This window comes from Cyclopterus lumpus, chromosome 10, assembly GCF_009769545.1.
Source record: "Cyclopterus lumpus isolate fCycLum1 chromosome 10, fCycLum1.pri, whole genome shotgun sequence".
NCBI lineage: Eukaryota > Metazoa > Chordata > Actinopteri > Perciformes > Cyclopteridae > Cyclopterus > Cyclopterus lumpus.
The window spans coordinates 15,551,769-15,574,283 of NC_046975.1; the positions used below are offsets into that span (position 1 = coordinate 15,551,769).

The following is a 22,515-nucleotide window of genomic DNA, read 5'->3' on the forward strand; positions in this document are numbered from 1 at the left end:
TAATCCGCATCGTTTAAGAACGTTTTTTTATTTAATCACTGCTCCCAAGTTCTCGGATGTAAATATTTGCCGTTAATTTTTTCTTCCACGTTAGTGAACCGAAGATGTTGGATTTCAGTGTTCAAATTCAACTAAACAAGTTTGAATAGTTCAATTTGGGATTTAGGACAAATATGGACATTAAATAAAACTATTTTCTTACATTTCATTGCCAAAACAATCAGGTTCCATGAATATAGTAGATGGGTGCAGCACTACTTTAATTGGATGAGCAGATTCTTTATCATAATTTGTGCAGGAAGGCCTGAGAACCATCCTTAAAATTACTTAACGGGTGCCATCCTCCACAACCATGAGGCTATTATAGATAAGAAACCAATGCATGACCAATTACTAAAACAGCAAGAGTTTGAAACAGGAAGCCAACAGCTTTGTTTGTTTTTAGTAAAGTAAGAAAAGTGGAAAAAGCAGATAAAGTCAGTAGTTTAGTGCTTTTTATTAGAGATAAGGAGACGATACAAAACATCCACCATTCAATATTCAGTTTAAACTCTGACCGCTGCTCTTTCATATACACACACATCGCTCCCATCAGACCTTCATAACACCAACATTTTAATTCAAGGAGATCCTGGTTTTAACAAATACAAGGAAAGTTGTTTGTTAACTACATCAAAATGCCATGTTATCTGACAGAACTAAAAAAAAAAAAAAAAAGGAATTGTGAATTTGCCTGTTCAAAAAGAAAAACGAAACAAATAGAAATGGAATAACAAAACAAAAAGAAATATATATTTAACTGTGTTCCCCCCCAGAGAAGGTTTCGATCGATCTTATGAATTAGTTCATACTATAACTAGTCTCAACTACACACGCTTACAAAACTTAACTAGAAGTTTGGCAAAAATAAAAATAAAAATTGGAGATTATTTTTGGGGAAACAAACGGTTATCGTCTGTCCCTTTCTCTACAATCATTCAAATGAAACCTGGAAAGCAATAACAAAATCCTGTCTTTAAAACATGAACAATATGTGTATTTAGGTTTTAACGTCATCATCCTTCCTCAGTTGTATCTTAATGTTTTTCCTTTGAGTGTGTTTTGTTCATATTCTTTATGTTGCGTGAAGTGGAATAGGACAGTCTGCATTTGCGGAATTTCTTTTTGTTTTTTTCCCCCCCACCCACAATATCCCACCCCGAGTCACGCAAATGGTGCAGGTTCCGCTTTTGCCCGTCTCCAAACCACACTGGAATGAACAGCTAAACCCAACAGATGTGTCTGAAAGGCCTCGATCTTAGCCAGAGAGGAGGAGGGGGTATTTATATAGGGGATCCTTCCAGGCTGACAACCGATGAGCCGCCAAGCCTTTCTGCCAGGGTGTGCCGGTCTTTAAGGTCTTCCAAACCATTCACCTGCCACTCGTGCTTAATACCTGAAATAATAAAAAGGAAAATGTATAAACATGTGAGAATTACAATGTTGTACAAGTGTTCAGACAATTAAATACATATATCCTGGTAATGTGTCAGATTGTCATAATATGGCAAATTTTCTGAAAAATATTGGTCTGGCCGAACAATGATTGGCTGACTCTAAAAGCAGCCAGAGTTGACGCAGAACTTGGGAAATCTGCCTTTAGCTTCTGTGTGCTTTAGAGCTCAATGCATTGGACATTTCACCCCGGTCTGCAGTTGCTTTTAAATTGTGTACCGAATGACTTTTCTTCCATTTTTTCTGCATCCAATATGTGTTCTGTATTGTCAACATGATTGTAAATGAGAGCTTGCTCTCAATGAGCCATCGAGATTAAATAATGGTTGAAGCATGAATGAATCCAATAAAACCATTTTTACACGCTGCTATTTACCTTCAAATTTTCTCTTGATGGCGTCTTTTGAGCTGGCATAGATCATCTTGCTCTTCAAGGGGGCATTGTCTGGAGCCCTGTGAGTATGGGAGAAAAAGCATTAAAGCCAATTGTTGTTTTTATTGACCGTTATAAACCCTTTAATGTCAAATAATGGCTACCTTACCAGAAGATAAAGACCAAGTCCTCCTTCTTTGTTTCTTTGGTCTCATAGGTGGCGTCATACAGCGCGTAGCGACAGTCATTTGGGGGCAGCATCTTCACAAAGTGCTGGTATGGGTCCTGGACGGTGGTTCCCAAGTCACCCAGAAGGATCTCTTTGCCTTCATCCAGAACAATGTTCTTGAGGTCCTTGCTCATACAGAACAGAATGGCCTTCTTTCTCTTCCTCTTCTCATCCTCATTCGCCTGAGCCTTACGCACCTTCATGTCATTGAAGACTGCAATAACTTCATCTGTGACTTTCACACCGGAGGCCTGTGGAGAGAACAATCTGTTAATGCAAAAGTTGAAAGTATTTACAGTTTGACATGACTGCTGCAATGACAGCGGTCCATCCTTTTCATTGCTCAGATCTCAAATGGCTGCTTAAAAATCACTTTAATTGATTTGGGGTACTATTATTATGTACATAAACATTTTAAATGTTAAGTTCCATTATCCATAGATCCCAGTAATCACTTTTTAAAAACAAAATCACTGATTCCAACTTTTAAATATGTAAATTGTCTAGTTCTTTGTCTGGTCATTGAACTAAATTCATAGTTATGTTTTGAACTGCTGGTCGAACAAACTAAAGCAGTTTGAAGATCTCAACGTGGGTGTGAATGACACATTGACCAAACTATATAAATCAAAAATAAATAATTGACAGACTCATGGTCAATGGAAGTAATTGTTAGTTTCAGCCCTCCTTCACCATGAGCGTTTTGCCCGAATGAGGCAACAGAAGAAGTTGTGCTTAACAGGCCAGAAGTGGCGGCTTCAGTACAATAAATACAGCCATCATAAGACTGAAGCGAGGCCAGAGGGGTTGGCATGCTACGCTCTCGCACATAGCAGGAATGCTCCTTATGAGGACGACTGATTAGGAGGATTGAAATCCAAAAGGTGTGACAAGCTGTCGATCATAGTAGTCGGAGTTAAGCTGTGTCATTCATTCTGAAAGTTGTCAAAGTTGTTACGAATTAAAATCAACACTGATGATTCAGTCAGTTCAGCCTTTTAAATTTAATATGGATACGGTCACACTGCAAGAATAAACAGAAATAAAATATGTGACCAGTACTGCAAGTCCAAAGTCCATCTTGAACATGAATAACAGGTGTGCCCAAGTTTCTGTGACCATTATGTTGAGTGAAAAAGCCAAGTAACTCTACCATGAAGATGACCATGTGGGTGAGGGTGTGGTCATGAATTAAGCATTAAAGCAGAGTTCAGACTCAAACAATGGGTCTTTTGAAGAAACTGGTATAGTTAAGTCACATTGCTGAGTCATAACTGAATTGGGTCTTCTGACTTCTGTTTAAGGCATTTTTTAGAACAGGAAAATGCAGTCTCAGGAGAAGAAAACTGCTGTCTACCAGCAATGTGCCAATGGAAAAAGAGACAAAGAAAAGGAAATAATGGGGAAGAAAAGACGGAAAAGGACCCCAACTGCAAAGCAGCACAGGCAGGGTTTGTATGTTTGCTCAGGGCGTAAAAGACTTGCAACAGTGAATTTTAGAGTAATAATTAACCAGCAAACAACCATACTCACTTCCTTATCCTCCATGCATAAATAACATTTTTTTAAAAGCCACCTTATTATAAACATGAAAACAAAAAAAGTCTGCATCCTAAATATTTCCAGAGGTTTACAAATGTCCACACTCTTTGCATAAGAGACCGCACATGACAGTCTTCCTCCATGGTTATTTACAAGCCAAATGTTTATGTACAAACACTATCAATAATTTAATATATATATATATACACATTTTGTTATATCAGTAAGCTAATGTCACCCTAAATGATCCCTAAACTTGAGCTGTATCTTATCTTAAATCTGGGATATTTTTCTTTACAGAAGTCAAGGTTCAAGTGACTCAACATAAATGTAGTCACAGTGCAAGTCTTGAATTCCTTTACATAAAGAGTTAAGATACAGGGCTTTTATGGGTCAATTTTACTAGCAAACAGGCCTGATGGTGTATATGCATAAAACACTGCAACAGTCAAGTTGGCAGCGTCAGATTTAGGCAATTATCAGTGTATATAAAAATATTACAGATATATGTAACAGTATAATTTTTTTTTTTTCGCATTGCAGTGATGCACAAACATGACTAATAATTGATATGTATGAATTAAATGGAGTTAGATGTCTATTATTACGTTTGAATTATAAAGTAGTTTAATGACGTGACGTGTTGTAAAACGGCTGTACAAATAAGATGCGCAACAAAAAAAGATGCGCATTACCGACTATGAAAATCCAGCGGCCCGTTAGCTTCAGCTAGCGGATCCAAAGCGGGTCTTATATAATGTTGACAATAAGGTCAAATATTAGCTACATCCCAATTAAATACATGGTAAACCGTTTAAACTGAACATGTCAGGAAAATAGATCTTATTCCAAAAACTGTTCTAAAAAAAAAAAAAAAAAAAAAAAAAAAGTCTTTGCACCAAATTTAGGGTGGGGCCATGAATGCAGCACACGCACGTGCTATATAAAGGAAAAGCTCCACTCAAACGGAACGTTGTCAATTAACACATTTAGTGTCAGAGAGTCATTCGACCATAAACCTACGAACGGTCGACGTGAGTCGGTGTCAATGAGGTTTCATGGAGACTCGAGCTGGAGCGCGCAGACAACCGGCGACTACAAACACGGTGCGCGAGGCAGCTGCGGAGAGACAAAGAACAGGAACATCTCAGCTAGCTTGGCCGTAACGTCGTGTTGTGCCCGAGCTAACAGCAGCTAGCTCACAATACCGTTAGCAGGTTAGCCCCGGGGCGCTGCTGCTGCACCTGTTGTGGAGGAGAAGCGTCGACGAGCCGAGGAGACACATGATGCAGGGAAAACGCAGTGGTCATGACAACGGTGTGCGCGTTAAAATAAATAACCTTGTGTGGGTTTTTGTCCGCGAGATGAACGAAATGGCGGCAGTGGTTTGCCGTTTTGTTTCCTTGTCTATTATCACAACCTTGGTAATCACGTTAATACTGGACGGTGAAGAATCCTATAAATTATTAGGTCAGAACAAGATACATATAACACGCGGATGGCCGCAGTGTGAACGCCTTGTTTGCCCGACCGTTGGGACGACGGAACCGTCGGCTGCCGAGCTACGGAGCTAGCAACGGCTCCTGCTATACACAACCGGCTGAAGCTAGCTACGTTTGAAGGTACACAAATAAAAATAGCGGTTCCGTCCCCAATAAAATGAACACATACCGCCCGCAAAACTCCCCGGCTCTCGAGATTAAGTCGGCATTAGTCAGCGGAAGTAGAGCATAAACTCGTGATGAAGCCGCCGTTAGACCTACCATGGCTGCTGCTCTGGACTGGTCGACGTCTGGGAGGAATTGAATGAGCTGTGATGATGAATTGTCGGTCTCGCTCACACACTGGATACACGATATGAACGCGCTTTTAAGCGCGCCCCTGACTCGACCCAGGTGCACGAGCGGGAGCGCTTGTCTGTTACCCAGACAAGGCTGTATTTGCTGCTTCGTGTTTACTGTTGATTTCAGTATTTGGTCACTTGTGATGGCACAAAGAGGGCCGCAGATATAATCTAAATATGAATTAGCATCAGCTCAATATTTTATATAGCCAAATTAAATGGGGAATAACATATTGACTAATGTTATCAAAATTGATACCAATTGGCAACCATTTGAGGGAAACAGTATTATACCTCTTTACACTAGTATTTCACGCATGTTATTCTTTAAATATTCTTATTTCCCATTCTATTATATTAATACTTTGTATTTAACAGTTGGCGAAGAGCAATAGGAAATATGTGTTTGTTGTTTATATACCTACAAATCCCTGATAATATCTCATGTACATTATGAAATGATCTTATGTTGCTCAATAAATGCTTTTTTTAAAAACGTTGGTCAGACCACATCTTTCAAGCCTTTAACGCAACTATAGGCCTAACATGTTTATTTAATTTCATCGTAACCCTTTTTTAAATTAATTAAAAGACAACCTGAGCACACGCATCCTACGTGTATGAAACCATTATTGTGACTGTAACACGATATGTGTTCAAGGACGTGAAGATGTGCTACTAATATAATTATTCAGTGGCGCGAGGAGATGAATAAGTAAAACTATTGTGCTGCTGCTGTTTTAACCGAAATTCAGCAGCCAGCCAGGCGCAAAGCGGTTTTCCGGATGGGAGGAATTTATCCGCCATCCACCCTCCCTCTTTCTCTCGCTTTCTCTCTCTCTCGCTCGCTCTCTCTCCACCCTCCCCACCGTGCGGTTTTTGTTAGACTCACTTCCAAATATGGAAGTGAACGGTGAGCGGCGGCGGTCAGTGCACGCGCCTCGTTCACAGCGCGAGGAGGGTCGGGCCACGACGCTGATCACCATATAAGGAAACAAGGGACACAAAATTCGCCGTAGCAGATTGCTGTACACGGCATCGCGTTGAGAGAGAGAGAGAGAGGGAGACACAGAGGGTCAGTGTGAGGATGGGAGGCAGCGGCGGTGGGAAGCGAGGGGCGGGAGATGAACACACATTTTTCCGGGGAATAAAATTATATAAACGCTATAATATCACAGCGGAGGTCAATTCATACCGAGCCAGGGCTGTTGTTTTGTTGTGGGGCATGTGGGTTATGGATTAACGGGGCCGTGGTTGTAAACATAAAGCCTGTAAAATATGACCCACATTCATTATGTTGCCAAACAAGCAACACTATAGCTCAATAAAAGACACACAAACTCATGTTTTCAATATTGTCAGTAGCTTCTACATTCATAAAATAGTTTTCCACCATAGCTTATAGAATATAAAAAGGTTTCACATTATTTTCGTCAGATATTTGTTTATGCTCCACATAACATCCAGTAGTCTCACAAATCCTACTGTTCATATAATATATTAATGCTAATAAATATTAGATTAGATTCAACTTAATTACCATGACACAGTACAGAGACAAAGAAATTCAGTTTCCCATCTCACCAGAAGCACAACAAGCAGTACAGTGCAGAGTAATATAAAGAATAAAAAGTAGATTTAGAATAAACCGCAATTAGTAGCCTTTGTATGTGCTAAAATACAGTATGTGCAGCAGATATATTATATTACTGTTCATTACTAAATTTACTCAGACTGTAAACAACATACAAATTACATTGTATGTTGTTTAAATGGTATATATATATATATATATATATATATATATATATATAAATTATATTACATACTATACTTATTCCATATTGGTATATTGTTTGTACTATCATTCATATTTGTATGCACTCCCCTACTGCTTAAACTATCTGGGTAGATGCAGAACTGCATTTTGTTGTACTTACTCTGTAATGACAATGAAGTGTAATCTAATCTAATCAAATGTAATCTGATCCGAGTGAAATCTTAAAACGCAATCTGAAACAACATTGTGTGGCTATTCAAATACGTGAAATGAAAATGTACCAAGAGCTTGACATAAGTAGTCATTTTGTAAAAAACATTAGTGGATAGGAGTAAAATGAGTGGCTTTGCAAGTGTTTGTAAAGGTCAGCCTGCAGTTGGGTAATGTGGGACCTCAAAATATCCTACACACTCTTTTCGGTTTTGTACAACCTTTACTTATGGCTGAGGTTCTCCAATATCACTTTTTTAAATAAAAGAATGGATTGGAAAGGCACATCAACAGTTTCAAGCTTTTATTCTTTAGAAAACAGCATTTCTCAAGTCAAGGGCACAATATCCTTGTAAGAGATTAGCTTTAACTACAATATTGCATGCAATTACCTTTGGAACGAGCAAAGTGCAAAAAGCACCAAAGAGGAGGAGTGCAAAAGAAAGTGCTTGTTTCCTCCCTCTTGTGCACAGGGACAAACATGGAATGTGTTAAATGATGGTCACACATCTAAAGTCTCCCATCATCCATATTTGCACGTCTCTTTTTTGACCTTGTATGATTTATATCTACAGTAGATATACAGTATGGACTGATTATTAGCGTTTTGTGTGTCCATTCTGTATTTGAACACAGGAAATATATGGTTAGTTGTTAAATACACAATGCAAAATCATTACAGACTATATTACTCTACTTTTGATCTCATGTCTTACAATCTTGTGGCATTTATAAGACCTATTGTACAATACGAAATGCTTGCCATTCCACTTCTCCAATTGAATGTTTTCTGTAAGAATCTACCTCTCATGTTCAGAGATGTAGGGCATAGTTTCAAATAAGTTTCAGACTCCTTTAATCCAATGCCGTGTTCCTTCCGAGTTGGCCTGAGATGTCCTGCTTGGCCCCGCAAAGGAAAACTAAAACATAATAAATCCACTGTGTCGTCTACCTTTTAAACGGCTGCAGGTAACTGAGGACCGAAGAAACAAGTCTAAATGTATTAGTTAATTTTCTGTAAAATGGTCTCATTACATGTTATGCAACGATTGCATGCAATTCAATTGAAGCAAAGCTCTGATCGAAGCACAAAAGTAGTTTTAAGCTGCATTCATTGCCACTTAAAGTAAATTTACCAATATTTGTTGTCATAGTAAAACATTAGTTTTACATTGACAACGTTTTCTAATAGAGTTTAGTAATTATCACATTGAAACTATCATGAGAATTTGAAACTGAAATAGTTAAAATAAACCTTTTAGCTGCAGCCAGATCACCAATGAGTGAGCGAAGCGTCACAGAGATGTATCGGAGTGTTTTCTCACAGTGAGCTGATAGCAAAGGCTACAAATGGCCACTAAAAGTATTACATCTAGAATTAATCTGAGGCGCAAACATGACGACATGTTAAGGATCTTTTACAACGTGCTGAAAAATTGTCACACTTTTTATAGGTTTCTACTTATTGTTCTTATTACCGTACTGTTCAAAACATCCTGCTTGTTATTTTGTTCAACACTTGCCATGTTTGAGTGAAAATGTATATATTTCTTTGTTTTGAGTTGTAGCCACTGAATTCACGGTCAAAGTTTCAATCAAATATTAAAAGCTAACTCTTTGGCTGTGTATTATGTTGTGCATTGAACACCTTTGAGTATTCCAATAATGTCTTATCTTTGGAGCGGAAAAATGTCCAGAATACAAGTCCTTATATATAATTTTGCGAGAAGAGTCTTGTATACAGTATCAAAATCTATAAAGCGTCACACCTTCCATCAAGGAATAAACAGAAAAGCAATTGAAACAAATGAGATTACATGCCACTTCCAACATCTACTGTGCTATATAGAAAGTGCGTATCCTGTTCTGCTTTCAAAGTAGAAATGCTAGTTTATTTCAAATATAAAGCAAATCTACAAACAGAATGGAATGTTTTAAGGCCGCAAAGTAAAAAAATATAGCCACAAAGTGATATGTATAAATGTATAAGCTATAAAGCCAGCTTTTTTTAACGGTAATAAGATATACTGCAGAAGCTTTCTTTGATAATTACCCTGACTTCCCCCGTTTGAACAATAAACAACCAAGTACGTGTTTTATAAGTTTGAAGGTAAACATCGTTATGTCTATTAAGACCAATTGTAAACTTGTAAAATGATGGCAGTGTCAATTTAAGACATGAAGTATTAATAAGAGGGATTGAGATGAGTTAACTTCCTGCCTCACCTTTACATACGTCTGGACTTTAACAGGCAGAGTAACGTACATAATAACGATGCTGGTGGATTGGCATCTTGTTTGTACTTTGTGCCAACGTGGTTGAGCTGCATGTTTGTTCCAATGGGAGGCATGATAAGGCTTTAGTGCTGAATGTGTGCTTGTGTTGTGTGCTTGTGTTGTGTGCTGGTAGCATTGCATCGAGATTACGAAGGTCCAGAGGTCCTTTATCTGGATTTCTTCTGGTCACCAGTGCCCGTACCTCTCGACTTGTTCAACACCACGGTGGCCTGGAAACGGAGGAGAAACAAAAAGGGACAATTAATGTGACGGCAGACTGTGTCATGTGGGTTTTGCAAACACTTGCTGACTTTGGTGTTGTGGTTAATTCACTGAAGCCTCTCAGCCTCATTTGTCAGGAAGAGTGGATTTGATCTATAAAAACACTTGGTTTTCGTGTAAGTAAAAGGCGTGAACTTGAGAATGAACTCTAAACGGGCTTGGAGGACTTTCAGACTGTCACCTTTGTTAGTTTACTATTGCAATAGGTAAAGTAACAGATACACTGCATGTGCAATAGAATATGTGGGTGGGGTTTAGTTACTAGAGGGATTTAAATTAAACATTAACATGGGATTGAATTGTTCAAACTGGGTGTGGCTTTGCAAAACCATTAACTAGATGTGGCTCACAGGCCTCACTCACCTGCCACGTCCAAATCAGGAGGATGGTTCAATAAACAAATCAGACCTCAACCACATTCTGTTTTCACAGGTTTACCAGCTAAAATCTAAACATACACCTCCTGCAATGCTATTATAAAACGGTCTTAAGAACCCACAAATAATTATCATCCAAACATTGCAGGTATAGTGCAGTTCTTGTGATACCATTTGTGTTCCTCCCAAAATCTATTGCTCCCTCTAGTGGCATGTATGATGGGTTCATGCAGTGACATAACTAAAAGCTCTGAAAGCCTTATAGAAAGACACCAGCCACTTTATTCTCACCTGCTCCAGGACGACACCTGCGGCCTGGTCGATGGCTCCTCCTACATTCCGGTACCGCCCAGAGTATCGGATGAAGGCCCACGTCAGCATGGACATCATGACCACACCCAGAGTACAGTCACACACCACGGCGAAGGTAGACAGGCCAACGAAGAGCAACACACCTGACAGCACATAGAGAAGGCACACCAGGACAAACAGGACTGCAGGGGTCCGGAAGGCGCTGAAGAGGTTTTTTGCCTTTTAAAAAACAGAAGATTAAGAAATAATATCACTGCCTTAAACAGCAATGAATGCAATAATAAAAATAATAATTTATTAATAATAATAATAATAAGAAGAAACAATAATTAATTAGTTGAAGTGGTAAAACTGATTTTGTTTTACTAACTGATATTTATTCCAAAGTCAAAGGTTATCATGTTTATGGAGTAGTTTCTTACCGTGTTGTGCTTGCTGAGTGACTGCCACATTTCCTCCAGCTCTTTTTCCAGCTCTGCTTGGTAACGGTCACAAAACTCTTGTCCGCCCATCTTTTTGGTCTTGGAGAAGTTATGAAGAGCCTCTCGGAAGTTGAATTGATGCTTTTCCTCCAGAGAGTCGGGAGCCACATAGGGCAAGTCTCCCCCGCACACCTTAAGAGTGGAAAGAAAGAACGTTTGTAGTCAGGATTATATGAGTCACTTAAACAATGTAGTTGATGCATCGTTTAAGTGAAACCCACCCTCTCCATGTTCTTGCTATACTGATCTTTGGCGGTTGCCACGGCTGCCAGATTATTGGCCTCTGCTGTAGCCTGGTGAAACAAAAGTGGCACATGTGAATTGTGTTGGAGTAGAAAACAAAACAAAATGTTCATGTTAAAATATATATACGTTAATCATGTACATACCATGAGCATAGTCTTTGGCTGTGGCAAATCTTCTCCCTGGTAAATCTTAATGTAAGCCTGGTACGACAAACATTACAATATTAGACATAGAAAAAAAACTTTGGTTTAGCAAGAAAACTCAGATGGAGAAGAAGTTACCTTGAAGAACTCGAGCAGGCCCCTGCAAGTGACTTTGTTTCCATTTATTTCTTTCTCACACAGACGATCAGGATGCAGCAGTTTAGGGATCAGGCTCCTCAGCTCCTCTTTAAACTCCGGTGCAACAGCTGAGGTAATAAATATATACCAAAAGTTAAGACAGCACATGGTACATTGGGTATTCTGCTAAACATGAACCGTAAACACATTAGAATAGTGTGGAAACAGGGCTCTTACCATTAAGCTGTCCCTCGAAAACCGGGCTGGTAGCAACCTTCAACCCAGGGTGAGGTAACAAGAAGCAGGAAATGTTGCTGAAGCATGAATGGATGTGATCCCTCACTGTTTGCAGCTCCTCATGCTGGGTCTCATTGACCTTGAGACATCAATATTAAAGCAAAATCCCCAACTCAATGTTAGGCAAAGATTAGGCAAGTGTATTAATAATATTCTTCCAAATCAATAAGACAGCATTGGTACCTGTAACCGTTTATCCAGGAACTCATTGCCACCTTTAAACCCGTAGGAATATTCATAGGGAAAGCTCCAGTCCCTAATTAGGAACATTAAGGACTGCAAGAGGAAAATTAAATGTGTTAAATTAAAGAAAATATATATTTTTTGTAAAAGAGAGCAACAATCAGATAGATATCAAACATCAGCAATGAATAATCACATATTGTGGTTTCTCTCACCTGGAAGGGCTTCTGAAAGATCTCATCCATGGCAAGACGACCATACTCCGTGAACAGCTATGATTATACAAAGTTATTACTGAGAAGCAAAAATCTGGAGAGTACTTAATGTAAAATAAGTGAGATTACAAAAAGACCCTTCTGTCAGAAGCACAAAAGTTTATTATAAAGAACTTTATATTTCACATCCTGTGTCTCAATCCTTTGTTAAAATGTTCCAACATGCAGATGTTTTGCATCAAAATAAAGCAACTGTGGTGCAGGAGGTGTAGCCAGTCGTTCACTAATCGTTTGATCCCCAGCTCCTCCAGTCTACATGTTAGTTTCCTTGGGAAAGATACTGAACCCCAAAATGCTGCTCGTGTGTGAATGAGCATTAGAATAGATCCTGACTGGCAGATTGGCACCTTGCATGGCATGAACAGAATGAAGGTGTGCGTAAACTGTGAATGTTGACAGAAGACTGGAAAGGTGCTATATCTAACCTGACTGGTAGTACTAATCTGATCTCATCTTAAAGTAAACAGACCTGTAGCTGCTGCAGGTCGTCCTCTTGCACGTTCTGTGACAGATTGTAGATCTACAAAAGAGAGGCTAAATGAGCATACATTACACAAATAAAAATGAATGATAAAAATCATTGACAGTCAGAGATCAGTCACCTGTATCGAGCTGGTCATGGTGCTGAGGGCAAAGATGGTGGCACAGTCCTTCACGGTGGACTGGTTATCAAAGGCTCCCTGCGTGTCCATCAACAATACTGCCACCTGCCACAAAACGCAGCACATGACATTAACACTGTGTGCAACTAGACATGTCTCAACAAAATGTAACCTTTGAAAGGCTGTTCATCTGTAGAGAGTGTATGTATGTGTATGTATGTATGTATGTATGTATGTATGTATACATATATATATATGTGTGTGTGTGTGTGTGTGTGTGTGTGTGTGTAAAGACTGACTACTTGTAATTGAACACAGATGACGTGAACAGATTGTTTTGTTAAACAACAAATAAAAATGCAACAAAGTATAATTTGTATAGATATAAATGAGATAAAACACTAGAAGTTGCAGTCGTATGCCTTGTATGCGAACCAGTCAAAGCTGAAGTTTACAAACCATAATTTATTAGACTTGTATGACATTGTCATTAATAGAATATGAATCCTTGAGTTACGGCCAACAATGTGTTTTGTGAGCTCTCAGTGACCTTTGTTCACCAACATATAATATTCAGTTCATCCCTGAGTCCAGATGGACGTTTGTGCCAAATCTGAAGAAATTCCCTTCTGGCATTTCTGAGATCTCACGTTCACAACAGAACAGATGGACGGGTGATGCATGCAGAAATATAAGGCCACGACTGTCGCCGTAAAAAGCCAAGTTTATCTTGATTCATGTCAAACAATTATTTGATTCTCAGATGTTTACCACTTTTATTGTAGATTTAGGTTTTACCAGCACAACAAACATGCAAGTGAGACTATGGATGGATGGATGGATGGATATATATATATATATATATATATATATATATATATATATATATATATATATATATATATATATATACACACACACACATATATATATATATATATATATATATATATATACACACACACATATACACACACACATATACATATATATACATATATATACATATAATATAGGGGAGACTGTTTAAGAAACAATGACCAAAGGAGAAGATCTTTCATTTGACAACATTATCTAATTTCTAAATCCTATGTTTCTCGACAAACATATCGTAAATAAACAAATATATTTAAAGTACCTCTGTTCCATCGCTCTTTTGGATGAGGAACACTTCACTCCACAGCTGGATGCCTGTTGTCTCTGGTTCAGAACCACCTCTCCAAGAAAATCCAGTCAGCGGCTCGTCATCCTCACCCAGCCAGTTGTCATCCCCCTGCAGAAATACAAATACACTTTCTAGATCAGTTGGGGGCAAGCTGGGCCTTCTACATGAAACTATGCAATAAAACCTTCTGGCTTATACAAAAAAATGAAACATGCCTTGTCATGTAGTTCCAATAATTCTGAAGAATTTAGCAGCAGCTGAACATATGTTACCCTGAGTTGTGAATTGAAACCCCAGCTGTTCAAAAACAGTACAAGTATAGTACTAGTAGATCTTAATCAGTTCAGAATTATCCACGATAACCCAGTTATCTATACTTTGACTGCACTGGTTACATGACACACGTAGCAAAGGTAATGGAGTTACCACAGACAATGTGATTGATCAACTAGCAGCAGCAGATGGAATGTCAGGCATTAGGTGTGTTTACAAGGGATGCACAAAACAACTAAGGGATCTTCATAGACGCCACTCCTAACTATAGGTCATGACTACGTTCTCAAACATTCCTGTTAAGTGAACTAGTTAGTTCACATGTTACAGCAGGGTTGGGCATCAGTCAGTATCATTAGCACCCATTAGTTAGCATGACAATGTTTCAACATCAACTGAGCCCCCTTTTGGTGATGTGGCGTCAGAGTACAGTCGACAGATAGATGGTGAGACACTAAAAGGTCCTGTTACAGAGTACGACTCACCTTTCTGTACATGTAGCGGAGCATGAAATCAAGCAGGAAGCTCTTGCCCTTTCTGAAGGCTCCAGCCACCGACAGCACCACCACATTCTTGTCTCTGACCTCGGGGGCCAACAGGACCCGAGCCAAAGCCTCTGTGTCCAAAGCAAAGGAGTGTTCCTCCTTACACACTGTGACGATCTGGACTGGGCCTGGTTTGCTCACCATCCTGAAGAGGTACTGGTTTCTGTGAACATCACAGACAAAAACATCAGGTTAGTCCCGAAGCTATTCTAGAAAAGTTAAACAAATATCAATCGACAAAGTATAGAAAAGCAGCAAATAATTACGTTAGGAAAGTGTGAATGGGGAATCTCTGACATGAATGAATGACTAACAATGATCAATCATAAACATATATATTTTCCAAGTAATTATATGCCAGTTGACTGGCACTTTTAGTCTTCAACAGAGAATTATTAGATTCAAATGTAGATACCGGTAATCTCTGAAGAGTTTTAGTTATTTGCTGGTTGGTTGCTTACTTCTCTGTATCTTAACATATTACTTAAACTTGTAGAACTTATTTAGTGTTCTTGTGTTGGCTGGTCACAAGCAAGTCCAAGACAGTTTTGGGACTTTTGTTACTTTTAAAAGGAACATTTTTCAAACGGAATTATTGTCTGTCCGTGACCATAAAGTATAAATAAATTGGTCACATGAAAACTAATGGAAAAATAACCAGTAGATGAATCAATAATGACAATAGTTATTAGTTGTAGGCCTAAAGGGTACATTTCTGAGCAACTGACGTTCATCAATACAATATGAGATTTGGATGATAATCCCTCCCAAAACGGTTGCCTCATTAATACCACTTCGTCGACTGAAAAAAAATCAGACATGCAGTGATCCTTCCGTCAGACACAACATGTTGCTCTGTGTGCACAGTCTGTTCTGGGTGTCATGCTGCCTGGCCTCCAGCTAGTGGATTCACCATGCTCTCATTTTAACAGCCTCTGAGGACTTCATTGTTGTTGCTCTCACGATGACTAAGGCAGGGGGCGACATGCTGGTCAAGCTGTGCTTATGACAGGCAAAGCTCGCTTTATCCTTTCAACAAAAAAACAAATAGGTGTGGCACCCAGTATGCCTCGCAGTTTTCTGCAGTGAGTGTGTTGCAATGTTAAAAAAGTATATGCTGCAGGTCTGAGAATCAAACTCCTATTTTGCAATCGGCCTTCACTTTGTTATGAGCAAGTCCCACATGAAACAAGCCAAACTCCGCAGTACTTTCTCTATAATTAACGTATTGGCAACTGCCACTTGGCGAAGACAGACGCGTTAGCTCCACGCCATACAGACCTCCAACGTTAATGTTTGCGTTAATCAGCTATCAAGATAAAGCACATGTATACGTATTTGCCGGTGTAGTTAAGTCTGTTTACACGCATGAACTCGACAACGCTAACGCGTATCTGTTGTTTGCGGTTAAAGGGAACGAGTGTTACAACAACGAACGACACAGCGATCTTTTCTAATGTAAATACAAATATCACGTTTCTTTCCAGTGCGTTGTTACCTTTGGCGTCTTCAAACGGGTTCAACACAATCGTGGAGAAACGACTAAAGCGTGACTTTTTTTTCTCTACACTGGCTTGAAAATAACTGACAACTTTTTTCCACCACGAAACTCAAACACTTCCGTGTTCTTCCTGAACAACGCAGTCTGGGAACTGTAGTTTCGACTGTGACTTCCTGCTTGCGCTTCAGTCTGTTGAAAAACTACACTTCCCAACATGTGTCAAAGCTTTGGGAAATGTAGTTTTTAATCTAAAGCTAAATCGTTAAACGAATACGGAACTACGGGACAGGTAATGTAAAACAGAAGTTCGGTGTTTTGCGTATATTCAAATGACTGTAGCTTAGCAACCAGGTTCTGATTGACTACATTATCATTATGAATATTTAGCAGTCGCTTAGTCGAGTGGTTCTAATTGAATCGCTCCATTCTTTCATTGTAAACAATAACAATGCAGGATAGATGATGAATTCATGCAGAAACAACACAAAAACTGCAGTGCAATTCAAAATACACACATTAAAAACAAGCTAATTTTATTCACAATAACAGCTTAACATATTATATTTGTTAGATTAAAAGATCTAAAGTTTTTGAAAATACATGAAATGTACAAACAGAAATGTAATGTCAAGTCATTTCAATGGCAGTGAGTTCATTTAGCATTTTTAACTCAAAATTCCAATCAATTTATGCCTGATTTAAGACAATTTAGTTTAGCTGACAGGACAATTAAAAGAAATTCAGTAACATAACATCATGTAGCCTAAATCAACTCTCTCATACATTATTAGAAGAATGATAACAGGTAGAAAGATATCAATTATAAATACAAATTGGAGGTACTAATTGAGTAGTGCTGTCCCACCGTTTAAGAGAAATCTGCAACTGCAACTACATTATAAATTAAACTACTTTTAAAAAGGCAGCATTTTCAGAACAGGCTGTAGTAACACTGTTAAGGACAAGATATTCAACATAAGTTTGTTCTTAAGATTTTTTTCTCATGAAGTACCTTTGTATAAAGAAAATGTGGTCACTTACTTTAACTTAAGAATAAGTATTTTTACTTGAGTAAAGCACTCCTTCCACTCTGAGAATAAACATAATGAGTAAAAAAAACACAAACTTATTGTAGGGAAGATCCATCCATCCATCCATCCATTTTCAATACCGCTTATCCTCATTAGGGTCGCGGGGGCGCTGGAGCCTATCCCAGCTGACATAGGGCGAAGGCAGGGGACACCCTGGACAGGTCGCCAGTCCATCGAGGCACATGTAGGGACATACAACCATTCACTCTCACATTCACACCTATGGGCAATTTAGAGATCAATTAACCTGCAGCATGTCCTTGGACTGTGGGAGGAAGCCGGAGAGCCCGGAGAGAACCCACGCTGCCACGGGGAGAACATGCAAACTCCACACAGAAGGACCGCTCCGACCGGGAATTGAACCCGCGGCCCTCTTGCTGTGAGGCGACAGTGCTAGCCACTACACCACCGTGCAGCCCTGTAGGGAAGATCATTCTCAAATAATACTTTCCCCTCCCCCTTGTCTTTGTCCATGTTGCCATTGTATGTTATTGTATCATTGTCAATTCAGCTTTTGCATTGAAAGTGCCTGAACACATATTAAGAAATATGATTCATATTCTTGTTCGTCCATCAAAAATTTGATCTATATTATTTACCTAACTACAAAAAGAGCTTAGGGCAGTGTCAACGTCTCAGGATGAAGCAGCCAACTTGCATCAACATCACCTTTAAAACATAAATCCCTATTTATGTTTCTTTGTTGGAGTATTTGCTTATGATGGATTGAAGCTTTCTATCAGTTGTGATTGATAGATGGGATGTAACATTAATATACGCCGCCTGCCAGGTCCAGCAGTGACCCAGCAGCCTCCTGGGCCTCGGCATCAAGCTGAAGGATCTCCACAGTCTCTAGGTCCAACTCTGTGTCACCCGGCAGCACCAGGTACTGGTACTGGTGAGACTGGTAATAGTGTAGCTCGATGTACCCGCTGTCTGACAGGGGGTCCTTCTCCATCTCCTCACTGACCTCCCCATGCTGGTATTCAACCGACTCCATAGTGACAAGCTCCTCGTGGTCTGGGGTCAAAGGGCACGGTGGGTTGTCAGAGAAAGTTGGGTTGTCGATGGTCAGTATTTGGGATGAGGGTGTGGAGAGGAGGAGGGCATGAGAGAGAGGATCTGCATGAGAGAGAAAAAAACATAAAGCAGAATATAAGTCAGAAAGTAAGACATTGATATTAATAACTTGTTTTCATGCAGGCTGGTGGAACCACCACTTGTCAGACTCTTCAGTGACCACACGGGCCCATATAGCGCTATAGCGCCCGGAAAAGAAATGAGGGAACATAAAAGAGACTAAGCACTATTGCTGGGTTGCCAAGGTAATAGAAGGGTGTTGCCATGACAACGGAACGCAAACAATGGTGCATGCTGAGAAAGCTGCAGAGAGAGAGAAAAGTTGCAGGTAATAAAAGTGTCACAGAGAGAAGTTACTCCATTGATAAAATATTGCAGACTAAAATAAATTCATGAAGGGTCAAATGTGTAAGCACATGTGCTAATTAAGTGCTGCGGGTCACCTCATCACTAACCTGACATTTCAATAGAGTCACACACTGCAGGCACCACAAATTCAGCTCCCTCCAACCTGCACACAAAATGGGAAAATAGTTAGAAAAGTACATAAAATGTACGAGAGAAAATGTAATATTATTCAAAAACTGCTCATCCACTCCAGGCAAAGCTACAACTAACTTATCTGGTTAGAAAGCAATCTATAGAATGACAACCCAGGAATGCTGACGAAAGTAACATTTTGGAGAGCTGACAAATTATAATTTTACTTTTTTAATTTTTTCAGTCAATTTGTCAATATGTACAGAAATCAGTGAAAGATGCCCATTGCCATTTGCAATAGCTTCAGTCTTCAAATTGTGTGTTTTGTCCAACCAAATGGAAACCAAATAATCTTTTGAATATTAAAAGAATTCGAGAAGCGAATTCTGGAACATGAACATAATGTTTGCTCATACTTTGTGACTATACTCACAGTGCAGGCTTGTTTAACAGATTGATGTTGGTGCTGTGATAACTGTGGGTCTTCCTCAGCACCTCGAGGAGCGCCGGTCGATACTCCGAACACACACACCACAGCGATCCCTTACCCACCGACTGGAAAAAAACACAAAAACACTTGAAACACTCAAAGTTGAAATGCCCATGTAAAGATTTGAGTCTGAAGCCACGCTGACAGTAGTCAAACACAAGTGGAGTACATAAATATACTTTTCCCTGTGGGGAAGTTTAGTTGCTGACTAGAGCAGCACATCTGCATTCAATGTGTTGCTCAAGGACATTTCAGTTATGTGGATGCTTAAACATCTGTCCTACAATTGAAGCACACACTATCAAGTGGCTCTTAATGTGGTTGACATAAGTCATGTCCCCACCTGGCTCTTGTCCCTTTGAATACGACGGAAGCTCTTGCTCAGGGACAGGTTGTGTCTGACAGAGTTCCTCCAGCCTCCAGAGGCTGTCTGGTAGTAGGGGAAATTATTCACAATCCAATCGTAGATGTCCTTCACTGGAAGCCTCCTCTCAGACGAGTCTTCTATTGCCATGAAAATAAGACTACCGAAGGAGTATGGTGGCTTGGACGAGGCAGGAGGAAGAGGACGGATAGGTACAGAGGACTCTAGCTGAGGCAGTGGTGTCATTTTATGAAGGGACTTCAGCGGTAGCAGGTTGCCCCTCTGATGCAGCCAGTTGAGGCAGGTCAAGTCATCCTGGTCAGATATGTTCGCGGGGCTGAGGCACGGTATGTTTTGTCCTTCGAGGCAGTAAGAGGCTGTGCAGTGTGAAAGAGGTGAGGAAGAATGAATTGACTCTGCTGTTGCTGGAGAAAGTGAGGTCGGGGACGGGGGAAACGAAATAGGTGAAAGTGGGAGTGAAACATGGCCGCCTGAGCAAGTCTGAAGCGGCGAGGAGGAGAAAGGTATGGACCCTTCAAAAGTGGGAGGACATGGTGACGAAGGCGGCAGTGTATGAGAGCAGTTCTCCATCTCGCTCCCTGGTGGCAACTTCCAGGGTCATTCAGCACACTGCTGCAAGAAATTACAGAAATAGATCAAATCAAAGGAAGGGATTATTAAAGTAAATCAGGATTACAAGTTTACTACTATAACTGTTGCACATGTTCATGGAATATATTAGTGTATTGATATCTATCCTTTACGGTTTCTTCTATTACTTTATACATTTGTATTTTACTATTTTTTTTGCACTTCTGGTTAAAGACTAAATTGAATTTCTCGTACCTGTAATCTGTGCAATTACAATAAAATTGAATCCAATCTAATCAATTTTAATCTGAAAGCAGAGAGCCACTTTGCACTATGGACGGTAGTCAAGTTTTATCCATACAGCCTAAAATCACAAATCACAAAGAACATTACAATCTGTTCAGCAATAGCTGAACAAATTGTAATGTTATGACGCCATATGTATTTATCTTTTGAGTAAACAGAAATAACAATCGAGAAATTGCAAGTTGTAAGTATTTGCATTGTTTTTACCCTTTGTAAAGGCATAGTAAACTAAACTTTTGAAAAAACTACTTTTCAAAACATAATCAATAATTGAAACGTGCAGGTGGGCTCCAGGTCCACCCCTTCAAGTGTACTCACTTATTGACTAAAAGAGCGGATGGAAAATGCTGCAGTAAAGAAAACATATTTCTGTTAAATGTTAGCTTTTCGTTCTCCTCTGGTGAACATCTAAACGTACAAAGTCCCCAATGTGAACACTCAGAGCAGCTTTCCATCTCCCGTTTTACTAAACACAAAAACCAGTGGACAGGTGCAGGTCTACTAAGTCCCTTTTGCTCGTATACATACTGAAGTTACGCTAAAATCGATTAAATGCTTTTAACAAACTAACAATGCGAGGAAAATCTAATTCATATTCGCCCTGAAAGTTGTCTTTTTCATGTGATGCCACATGGCTCTACAAAGCAGTTCAGCAGGCAAATGGCGGAAGGATATAAAGTTTCATTTAGTCCTCTCAGGTGTTGTTTCCTTGAGCTTCAAAACGACCAATATGAACTATAGTTACTCACCAAATAACCGAAACGAGGAATCAGGCAGAGTGCAGAGCTCCTTAAATGTTCAAAACACGTCGTTGAAGAGATAAAGGTGAAATTAGACGAGACTCGGGGTCGGACACCTATCTTGTTCTGTTGCCGTCCGAGGTCTCCATGGAAACGAAAAGGACGCTTTGCAGTGTGCGCGTTCACATGCGCGCTCCCGTTCAAATTATAGAGTCTCGCGCCAATTAATAACATAGGCATTAAAAGTCCCGGGGTAAAAGTTCTCACATCCTTATGCATCACCAGCGACATTTTAGACTTTTCGATCATTTTAGCAGTTTGTATGGTTCAAGTTCTGGCAAGGCGTAAAGTTTATTTTCACATTTGGAAAGTTCAACCACAGCTCTTATAATAAATCAATAATAAACCGTGTAGCCAAAAGATACTCAGACCCTGAAGAACAAACATGTCCTCATTAATTGAAACCACAACATGTGATCCCACAGCCTTTATAGCATAAAATCCCATTATATCAGAAGCCCTGGCTTCAAATTTGTAGTTTTTACTATTTCCCAGCAGATTAAGCCATTTTCTCTTGTTTGCCCTATAAGCTATGGTATTTTCCTGGATTCCACTAGTGGCATTGCTGCTGCTGCATTTTGTGTTTGATACAATGCATCAACATACATGTTGTTGCGCATCATTTGACACATCACTAAAGAAAACAAAAACTAGCATTTAGTATAGCCTACAAAAAGTTATTACATATGTTTTTATTCCAACAGTACTGGGGTTAAAATTCTCAAAAATATTGTATATTTTGGA

The 22,515-nt window shown here is 39.4% G+C and overlaps 3 protein-coding genes across 3 annotated transcripts; all 3 read right to left on the reverse strand.

Moving 5' to 3' along the window:
* Window positions 1-472: 472 nt before the first annotated feature.
* cfl1 (cofilin 1) lies at window positions 473-5,532 on the reverse strand. Its single transcript, XM_034542861.1, has 4 exons — window positions 5,402-5,532; window positions 2,037-2,347; window positions 1,871-1,947; window positions 473-1,435 (listed from the first exon to the last, which is right to left on the reverse strand). Exons 1-4 carry the CDS (start codon window positions 5,402-5,404, stop codon window positions 1,323-1,325), a joined length of 504 nt encoding a protein of 167 aa, XP_034398752.1. The 5' UTR covers window positions 5,405-5,532; the 3' UTR covers window positions 473-1,322.
* Window positions 5,533-7,760: 2,228 nt separating this feature from the next.
* On the reverse strand, window positions 7,761-16,906 carry atl3 (atlastin 3). The gene is made up of 14 exons (XM_034542860.1): window positions 16,567-16,906; window positions 15,009-15,231; window positions 14,224-14,358; window positions 13,086-13,190; window positions 12,953-13,003; window positions 12,424-12,480; window positions 12,209-12,301; window positions 11,966-12,104; window positions 11,729-11,856; window positions 11,591-11,647; window positions 11,423-11,494; window positions 11,142-11,333; window positions 10,699-10,938; window positions 7,761-9,978 (listed from the first exon to the last, which is right to left on the reverse strand). The coding sequence occupies exons 2-14, from the start codon at window positions 15,210-15,212 to the stop codon at window positions 9,916-9,918; spliced, it is 1,536 nt and encodes a 511-aa protein (XP_034398751.1). The 5' UTR covers window positions 15,213-15,231; window positions 16,567-16,906; the 3' UTR covers window positions 7,761-9,915.
* Window positions 16,907-17,087: 181 nt separating this feature from the next.
* Window positions 17,088-21,956, reverse strand: si:ch211-145o7.3 (forkhead box protein N2). The gene is made up of 5 exons (XM_034543710.1): window positions 21,721-21,956; window positions 20,054-20,707; window positions 19,654-19,775; window positions 19,196-19,251; window positions 17,088-18,782 (listed from the first exon to the last, which is right to left on the reverse strand). Exons 2-5 carry the CDS (start codon window positions 20,663-20,665, stop codon window positions 18,430-18,432), a joined length of 1,143 nt encoding a protein of 380 aa, XP_034399601.1. The 5' UTR covers window positions 20,666-20,707; window positions 21,721-21,956; the 3' UTR covers window positions 17,088-18,429.
* Window positions 21,957-22,515: the final 559 nt, after the last annotated feature.

Bases quoted from the DNA above. Each gene is read 5' to 3' on its own strand.
- cfl1 (XM_034542861.1), bottom strand. The intron at 1,948-2,036 runs GTAAGGTAGCCA...CCATACTCACAG, and splicing joins GACTTGGTCTTTATCTTCTG to GGCTCCAGACAATGCCCCCT. The intron at 1,436-1,870 runs GTAAATAGCAGC...TTATTATTTCAG, and splicing joins CATCAAGAGAAAATTTGAAG to GTATTAAGCACGAGTGGCAG.
- atl3 (XM_034542860.1), bottom strand. From the start codon at position 15,212: ATGGTGAGCAAACCAGGCCCAGTCCAGATCGTCACAGTGTGTAAGGAG. The intron at 12,105-12,208 runs GTACCAATGCTG...TGATGTCTCAAG, and splicing joins TCCTGGATAAACGGTTACAG to GTCAATGAGACCCAGCATGA. The intron at 9,979-10,698 runs GTGAGAATAAAG...CTCCGTTTCCAG, and splicing joins CAGGTGTCGTCCTGGAGCAG to GCCACCGTGGTGTTGAACAA.
- si:ch211-145o7.3 (XM_034543710.1), bottom strand. From the start codon at position 20,665: ATGGAGAACTGCTCTCATACACTGCCGCCTTCGTCACCATGTCCTCCC. The intron at 19,252-19,653 runs GTGAGTATAGTC...TTTTGTGTGCAG, and splicing joins CTGTTAAACAAGCCTGCACT to GTTGGAGGGAGCTGAATTTG. The intron at 18,783-19,195 runs GTTAGTGATGAG...TCTCTCATGCAG, and splicing joins TGACTCTATTGAAATGTCAG to ATCCTCTCTCTCATGCCCTC.